Source organism: Gossypium hirsutum, chromosome D05, assembly GCF_007990345.1.
Source record: "Gossypium hirsutum isolate 1008001.06 chromosome D05, Gossypium_hirsutum_v2.1, whole genome shotgun sequence".
Classification (NCBI taxonomy): domain Eukaryota; kingdom Viridiplantae; phylum Streptophyta; class Magnoliopsida; order Malvales; family Malvaceae; genus Gossypium; species Gossypium hirsutum.
In genome coordinates this window covers 63,554,376-63,562,606 of record NC_053441.1, presented here as the reverse complement: position 1 = coordinate 63,562,606, position 8,231 = coordinate 63,554,376, and the positions used below count along the sequence as shown (strand labels likewise).

The window sequence follows — 8,231 nt, the reverse complement described above, 5'->3', positions numbered from 1 at the left end:
TCTTCGTCTCTTCTCACTTCAATGTGATTTTTATTAATTATTTATAATCTTTTTAATGACAAACAAATATTTAAACATAATTTTAATTGAAAATAAATTCTAAACATGAAATATAAGTGTTTTTCTATAATGCATTTGTACATTTTTACTCTTTTAATAATTCTACATATATAAAAATAAAATGATAAATTTATATAGCAGTTATTATCTTATTTTTCCTTAACATATTTAAAAAAAATTAAATAAATTTTGAGATAAATAATTTATTTGAGGTAAAAAGAAAATGAACAATAATTAACTTAAACATAAATAAAGGTTAAAATATGTTGTTAGTCCCTATATTTTTATAAAATTTGAGATTTAGTCCATATACTTAAAAAATTAAAAAATCAATTCTCCTACATTTTTAATTTAAAAAAAATTAATTCAATCATTATCGTTATTGGTAGTTTATATTAAAACTAGTCAACTTGACATGTTTATTTTCCGTCAAACATATGTTACAATACATGAGGGCTACCTAGCCATGATGTCAATTTGACTTTGGTAAATACATGCGATTTTAATGATTGGGCTGTTATTTTTAAATAAAAAATGTAGGAGGAGCTAATTTTTTAACTTTGTAAAATACAGGGACTAAATATAAAATTTTATCAAATTACAAGGAGTAAAAGCAGATTTTAACCATAAATAAATGTTTTAATTTATTTTTATCCGATAAAAAAATAGAGGGTTGATTTTGTATTTTCACTCCTGCGATCACCTTCGCTTCCATTTCAATTCAAGTTTTCAAAAATCCAAAGGCCGGCCTTTTTCTCGTTTAGTTTCCTTTTCATTTTCCCAGTAAACAAACAAAACACATTAACATCGTTTCGAAGCCAAAACAAGACTGAATTCATGGTGAAAGGAAGGCAAAACTTGCCGGCTGACGTCATCCAAGTAATCGATCAGCTAGAGCGCCATTGCTTATCTCCCGATGGATCTCTTATCTCCAAATCCGCCTACTACGATCTCCAGCTCGTATTCTCTATTAAAATTTGATTTTTTTTCTTGTGTAATTCCCTCTTCTTATTTTTTCAAGTAATGTGATGGATTTCGATTTTCAGGCGAGAGAGGAAATGTCGAGAGAAAGATTACGCTACTTAGAAGCAATGGTGATATTCTAATTTAATTTTCATTTACTGGATTTTTTTTGTTATGAATTTCGTAAGAAAATAAAATGTAAAATTCGTGTCAATTTTTGCAGGCAATTTACTGTGAAGCAATGGCTATGGTGGAAGAGTATCAGCAAGCAGTTTCCGTGGCGAATCTTGGAGGGATTCGAGATATTCAAGGTTTTTATCCGCAGCTTGGATTGAAGAATTCTCCTCAGGTTTCATATTAATTTCATTAATTTTTATTTTCTAAATTTTCTTTTTGAATGTTTGCGGTTAAAGGAGAAACTTATTGGACATTAGATATATGAATTTCTTTTGGAACAAAAAAGAAAGTGCTATTAATATTTTCTTGAAAGGTTAGATATTACAAACCTAAAATGGTTAAAAAGGTATGATTTTCAATTTTTAATTTTTAATTTTATAAGGAAAGTGCAATTAATACCTGTTTCCAACCCTCACGCTTGAGTAAGGAATAACAGAGTTTGCATCTTCTTTATACAATTGTTAACACGAAAGTAAAGAAAACGCGTTTTATGAAAAATAAGCAGCAAAAGTGATAAGAAAACAGTCTTTATAGTTGGGAATCTGATAAGGGTTCTACTCTGTGTTTATGAACTTTAGGTTTATGAGACTCTAGAGCATCGATTAGTTGTTGCAGAAGCGGCTCAAAGATTGAGACTTCCACTAATATCTAAAGATGGGGAAATTCATGAGGAAGAAATTGAGAAATGGAGTATTATTTCACGGAGTTCACTTGATAGTACTAGTACCAGTCTCACTATCAGCTCGAGTTCAAACTCATTGAATTATGCAAATAGTGCGGCAACCAGTGGTACAGCTGCAAATAATACTGGTGATTCAGGAGAACCTGGTGTTGGTGGTGTGCCTAATCGTTTTCTTGGAATCACACCTGCTTATTTGTGGCAAACTCAGCTTCAACGAGTACCATTGTCAATGGTATGAAAACTTTGTTTCATGATTGCAGATGGAAGTTTTAAGATCTTTAATTACAAATGAGGCCCTTGTTTTAGTTGTCATAAACTTTCTTACAAAATCATGACACATTTCTATAATTTTTGTTAATTTGCAATTTTAGGATATGGCTGACTATCAGTTAACTCTTTCAAGGGAGATTGATGCTCGGTTGAAATCTAAGTGTGACAAGTTAGCTGATGCCTTTGTTGATGATATTGGTACGTTCATATATCTTTATCCTTTTTCACTTCTGAACATGCCTAATAGTTTATATATTCCCATTGTTTTAACATGTCAGAAACAATGCATCCTTCATAATGTTCTGTCCCAAAATTCCTCACTGGTTTGTGATATCAATCCATAGATCTTATTGCCCATCATTTTATTGCAAAAGGCGTAGATTACATGACGAAATTAGAATGTGAGAGCAAATATATGAGGCATATTTGCTTCTTGGAATTGTGGTCCCTTATGGTACTATTCTTTTTGTGCTGCAGACTCATCTTCTGGAAGTCAAAGTTCAAGCTCTCGGCTTCCAGAAAGGTATTAGTTACTTTCTCCACCTTTTTGATGGGGTTGGCTTATATGCTCGATGTTGATTACCTGTTTGTGATATTTCTTTTACCAGGGTTAAGTTGATAATTGAGGAGATTGAGAGGGAAGAAGCAGCTTTGCGAGAGGATCTCTATTCCGCAGATAGGAAATTTGCAGAATATTATAATGTAGGTTAATAGAAATCCATGTGAGACTGAGTTCCCTTAACAGGAGTTTTTCATGGATCACATAGTGTTTTGAGAACGGGTTTGCTCTATATTTTTCACGACACCTGATGTAAAACAATCTCTCTTAACAGGTCCTAGAGCAAATACTTGGAGTGCTCATTAAGCTCGTCAAAGATTTGAAGTTGCAACATCAACATCAATATGTAAGCTTTTATACTCTGGGAGTTATTTTCCAGCGTCTGTTGAGGGTTTCATATGTTCTTCCATGGACTGATCTTTAAACTCCTCTTTTACTTTGCAGGATGAATTACAGAAGACGTGGCTCTGCAAAAGGTGCGAGACCATGAGTGCAAAACTAAGGTTTGTGGCCCTATATTTCTTGCTGTATTGTGGATTGCTCCCATTGTTATCATGTTTTTAAGCATCTCTTTTATTTGTTTGTTTTAAAGCAAAACTGGAGTAGCATAAGAGGCACTTTGTTTTTATCTAAATCTGGCTTTATTGTCTCAGGGTGTTGGAGCATGTTCTCTTGCTTGAAACTTATACACAAGAGTCGATACCAGCACTACACAAAATACGGTACTTTTAAGAGGGATATACATAATTATCAATACAAATTACGGTTCGATATTTAGCCATAACCTTGTCCGGCATTGTTGGCAGGAAATATCTTGTCGAGGCTACCGAAGAAGCCTCTGCTGCGTATAATAAAGCTGTATGTAAAATCTTCTTTACCTGGTTTGGTAGCCTAATGTTTGATTAGAATATACTTGGTTTTTCATTCAAAATTATGCATATTTTCGTAACTCGGTTGTTTCTCATTCGGGTTTTTCTTCTTTCTTGTCTGCCTCGATATCAATTCGTGTTACAACCCCTTTAAACAGGTAACACGCCTACGTGAGTATCAAGGTGTCGATCCTCACTTCGATACAATTGCAAGGCAGTACCATGATGTTGTTAAGGTAACATCAGCTTCAAAATTAACTGGTGTTTCACTCAAGTTTCCTTTTGAACAAAACATTAACGCCGCCAGTTTACATTACAGAAACTAGAAAATATGCAATGGACCATTCACCAAGTCGAGATGGACCTCAAGCGCTTACCAGATCATGCGAGCTCATAATTTTCGGACCCCATTCGATTTTACCAGTTGAATGGTTTGTACCATCCTTTTTGTTTCTATGGTTGGATCTGGAACGATTTTGAACAAATCCCCCAGTCAATTGCTTGTCGTGTTCCATAAACTAACGTTGGTGAAAAGGATTCTTTGTGTGCTATATGATCGCCCTTTCGATTTGCCTAACTCGAGTTTGAATTGAGATTTTTCAATACTAGTTAAAAGAACAAACCAATAAATTAGCTATTTAAATCAAGCATTAAAATACTTAAATTAAGTTTAGTTGATAGCTGATTCATCGAATTCATAAGCACAAGAATCTGCAAAATGAAAACTCAAGCATAACAATGTAAAGAAAACCTAGAACATCTCTGTTAAAGCCATTTATGCACGAAATTTGGGAAGTTTTGTAGTTGATTTCTGCAAATCAAGTCATATACATAAATTCTTAAAACAGTTGCCCTTGTTGGGTTCCACTTCTCATCATGGCCCTGAACTCCTCATAGTTGATTTTACCATCCTGTAAAAACAAATGCATAAATAATAATCAATTTGCCATATTGCCATCATATTGCAAAGAAAAGAGTGCTTCAAAAGGTTGAAAAATAGGGGTGCTCTTACATTGTCGGTGTCAACTTCGGATATAATTTCTTTGATTGTGTCGTCGTCACCCATTCCGTATTCTTTCATGGCAGCTTCAAGCTCATCTCTTGTGATATGTCTGAAAATGGAAAAAAAAATGTTTCAAACAAGTTGATTCCGGCTGAAGAAAGAATGGAATGAAATAATGGTTGATATGATTTGCTCTAAATATGATGAGTTCGGGTCCGCATGTGGACAGCAATCGTAATAAATACGATACACTTATCTGGATAGAAGAGAGATATAATCATCCAAGAAGCCTCCAAAAACAAGAAAATTTTGGAGAAAAATGGAGCATGCATATGCCTATGATGAACACACTCACATACAACACCCCTTCCAAGTCCGAGTAACACCGGAGAATTGCAGTTGAGGAAAACAAATGGAAATTAAAAAAGATTAAAAAAAAAAAAAAACTCACCCACTGTTGTCCTTGTCAAAATGTTGAAAAGCTTTGTAAAGATGTTCATCTCTTTCGAGCCTATGTCTATGCATTGTAGCAGTGATAAATTCAATGTAATCAATAGTGCCATTTCCATCTACATCAGCCTGTAACAAATCAAACCCAAGGTTAGTATTCATGGTATTAAATCAATAAGGATCAAAAAATACAAAATCATATCTTACAGCTTCCATCAGCTGCTTGACCTCAGCTTCTGTCAGCTTTGATCCTAGTCGAGCCAATCCATTCTTAAGTTCATCATAAGTGATTGTGCCACTGTTATCAGTGTCTATGTTTGCAAACATTTGCTTCAATCCTTGGATTTCTTCAGTGGAAAGATTTTCTGCAATGACCTATAAAGATCCGGACTCGGAATTGAGTTTCAGATATGGGTAAATGTTCAACATGGATATGCTTAAATTTCTTTAAATGTTCTTTTTTCCATTTTTTTGGAGATTATATTTTCATACTCATGTTTGAATATGTTGGGTTATGAGTACTTTAATTAAAATGAAAAGACCGTTCAAGTAAAGTGCTTTAGGCTAAAGCCTATTTTCTTCATTCACAAGACTAAAAACCGAGACTTTAATCAAACAACACCGATCAATGAAATAAGTTACCTTTAAGGCAAGTTGCTTTAGTTTGTTCATTCTTCTGAATTGCTTCATTCTAGAAAGGACTGCATTGTCTAGTGGCTTGTCTGATGCATTACCATCTTCTCTTATCCATGGATGCTCTGCATAAACCGCATAATTTGAATCTTAGATTCTTCATTTCTCTAAGTATCTGTATATGATACTTGTGTCCGATGAATGACTGGACATGGGTAAAAAGATATGACTACCTGATGATCTTTCATTTACATAAAAGAACTTGGAAAAAGCAATGAACAACCCCGTGCCCTTCACATAATTGTGTCTGACATAACACCTAAATCCGAACAACAAAGTCTAAAAATACTAAAAACAAGTACCTAGGGCTTGAGTTGAAGTAATGCGCTTTTTTGGATCCTGCGTTAACATCTTTCGGACAAGGTCCTTAGCACTGTCTGAAATAGATGGCCATGGCTGACTTTCAAAGTCAATTTCTCCTTCTACAATAGCATCAAATATCCCCTTCTCCGTTTCTATCACGAACAAAGGCCATGCATTACAAAGAAATAACGGTTTTTAAGGGAATTTAGTATAATTTTTGGCAGTTTTAATGATATTATTATTGTCCTTGACGAAGCTTTGAACTTTTTTTACCTGCCCAAAATGGAGGCACACCACTGAGTAAGATATACAATATAACTCCAGCACTCCATATATCAATTTCCTTCCCGTATTTACGCTTTAGTACTTCAGGAGCAACATAGTATGCACTCCCAACTATGTCCCTATACACCTTTCCTGCCAAAAGTACCATGAACAATTAGTAAAGAACACTGAAACTGATACGGGGTTTTAAATTACAGTTGCGGTGAAACCGTAATGTCACATTGTGGACATAAATGGTACGTTATGTGAATGGATATGTATGCATTGTGCCCTTCCACTATGCATAGTTGAAACTTATTCACTGTTATATATAGCATGAAGAGACATAATGGTGAAGATGGTGGAAAATACTACAGTTTCAGTCAATGTGTGCTGATATATACAACTTCTAAGTATAAATTCAGCCAAAACAACCTCATTAGCTATTCTTAAATGATATTCACAACACTATTTACATATAGATCATAAAGATCCACAAGCGGAACAAAGTAAAGCAATGCAAATTAGAAGTTACCCTCTTCGATGAACACCGATAACCCGAAATCAGTAGCCTTCAAAAGGGCATTCTCACCCTTGCTAGACAACAAGAAATTCTCAGGTTTAAGGTCCCTATGCATCACTCCCATGAAATGACAAGCATGGACAACATTCACAATTGCCCTGCCCATGGAAGCAGCTGCTCTTTCACTATAATGTCCTTTGGCAATAATCCTATCAAACAACTCACCACCCGCACATAATTCCATTACAAGGTGAACTGATAACTTATCTTCATATGCACCTTTAAACTCCACAATATTAGGTTGCCCACTCAAATGCTGCATAATTTGTATCTCCCTTCTCATATCTTCTTTATCATTCTTTGTGATTAACTTCCTCTTTGATATAGTCTTGCAAGCATATTGTTTCCCAGTTGAATTCTCAATGCAAAGATAAGTTACACCAAACTGACCTTTTCCCAGTTCTTTACCAATTGTGTAGTGCAACCTTATGTCTTCATATGGTTTGCCAAGGATGGTGTCACTTTTTGGGGCAGGCTTGGCACTTGGGGTTGGAACCACTGGCTTCCATGGTGCTTGAGTGCCTGGTTTTTCAGGGATGTGGGTAGCTTGGGGTTGTTCAGCAGCTGTTGTTGTTGTGGCTCCTGATTTATAGCCATTGTTGTGTTGTGGGTTTGACCCTTTGGTTTTTGTCAAGCAACCACCCATTTGGATTGAAAGAAAAAGACCCAAATTCAGAAAATGAAGAAAAATGGATCAGAATTCAGTGATTTAAAAGATCCAGATTCAGAAACTAAAAGGAAATGAAGAAAAACGGATCTTTAATGGAATTAAGGTAGAAAGGGAAAAACCCAGATTCAGAGATGAAAGCAAAAAGGACAATTTTTTTTTTTGACTAATGGGAATGAAAAGGCAAAAACCAAGATGGGGTCCTGGGGTTTATGTAGTAGAACTATGAAATTACAAAGGCTCCAACTTTAACCTTTTAAGGCATGTGATTATAAAAGGAAGGCTTGGGTTGCTTGTTAGCTGGCGGTCAATAATGGAGTTTATGTCTGAAAAACATTGAACTTTGTTTCAGAGCAGAGAAATTTGGGAATCTTCTCGGCAAGAAACATCATAAAACAGCAGCCAATTTAGCAAATTTGTAATGACAAATATTGATTAAAGAGGAGGTAAAATAAAAAATAAAAATCAGCAAACAAACAAATGAAATGCAAGAGCTGTCTGTCCGTTGTTGTCTTGGAATATTGTTTTTTTTTTTCTCTTTTTATTAGCATGTGTCTACTTCATTACGCACCTATCCTTTTAATAATTAATTAAATTATCCTTTATGGTTTTCTTTTACATATTTTTTAAGGATAATATGAACCTGATTGTCGACGTTTTTAAAATCATGGAATCAGGTTAAATTAGG

General features: G+C 34.6%; 2 protein-coding genes across 3 annotated transcripts; one reads left to right on the top strand and one right to left on the bottom strand.

Moving 5' to 3' along the window:
* The first annotated feature begins 742 nt into the window (after positions 1-742).
* Positions 743-4,157, top strand: LOC107903324 (AUGMIN subunit 4). Of its 2 annotated transcripts, none has more exons than XM_041092464.1 (13): positions 743-1,020; positions 1,107-1,154; positions 1,247-1,372; positions 1,779-2,114; positions 2,254-2,350; positions 2,630-2,675; positions 2,761-2,854; positions 2,986-3,057; positions 3,156-3,214; positions 3,365-3,433; positions 3,518-3,569; positions 3,739-3,816; positions 3,900-4,157. In XM_041092464.1, exons 1-13 carry the CDS (start codon positions 898-900, stop codon positions 3,975-3,977), a joined length of 1,278 nt encoding a protein of 425 aa, XP_040948398.1. In that variant the 5' UTR covers positions 743-897; the 3' UTR covers positions 3,978-4,157. The 2 variants fall into 2 exon arrangements, with proteins under 2 accessions (XP_040948398.1, XP_040948399.1); XM_041092465.1 differs by having other exon boundaries at positions 849-1,016.
* Positions 4,158-4,210: 53 nt separating this feature from the next.
* LOC121216962 (calcium-dependent protein kinase 33) lies at positions 4,211-8,052 on the bottom strand. The gene is made up of 8 exons (XM_041092463.1): positions 6,829-8,052; positions 6,303-6,446; positions 6,029-6,181; positions 5,676-5,791; positions 5,241-5,408; positions 5,035-5,162; positions 4,593-4,692; positions 4,211-4,491 (listed from the first exon to the last, which is right to left on the bottom strand). The coding sequence occupies exons 1-8, from the start codon at positions 7,520-7,522 to the stop codon at positions 4,420-4,422; spliced, it is 1,575 nt and encodes a 524-aa protein (XP_040948397.1). The 5' UTR covers positions 7,523-8,052; the 3' UTR covers positions 4,211-4,419.
* Positions 8,053-8,231: the final 179 nt, after the last annotated feature.

Coding starts and splice junctions, on each gene's coding strand:
- LOC107903324 (XM_041092464.1), top strand. CDS start 898: ATGGTGAAAGGAAGGCAAAACTTGCCGGCTGACGTCATCCAAGTAATC. Junction 1,373..1,778: donor GATTGAAGAATTCTCCTCAG/GTTTCATATTAA, acceptor TATGAACTTTAG/GTTTATGAGACTCTAGAGCA. Junction 3,817..3,899: donor AGTACCATGATGTTGTTAAG/GTAACATCAGCT, acceptor TTTACATTACAG/AAACTAGAAAATATGCAATG.
- LOC121216962 (XM_041092463.1), bottom strand. CDS start 7,522: ATGGGTGGTTGCTTGACAAAAACCAAAGGGTCAAACCCACAACACAAC. Junction 6,447..6,828: donor ATCGGTGTTCATCGAAGAGG/GTAACTTCTAAT, acceptor TACTTTTGGCAG/GAAAGGTGTATAGGGACATA. Junction 4,492..4,592: donor CCGAAGTTGACACCGACAAT/GTAAGAGCACCC, acceptor TTGTTTTTACAG/GATGGTAAAATCAACTATGA.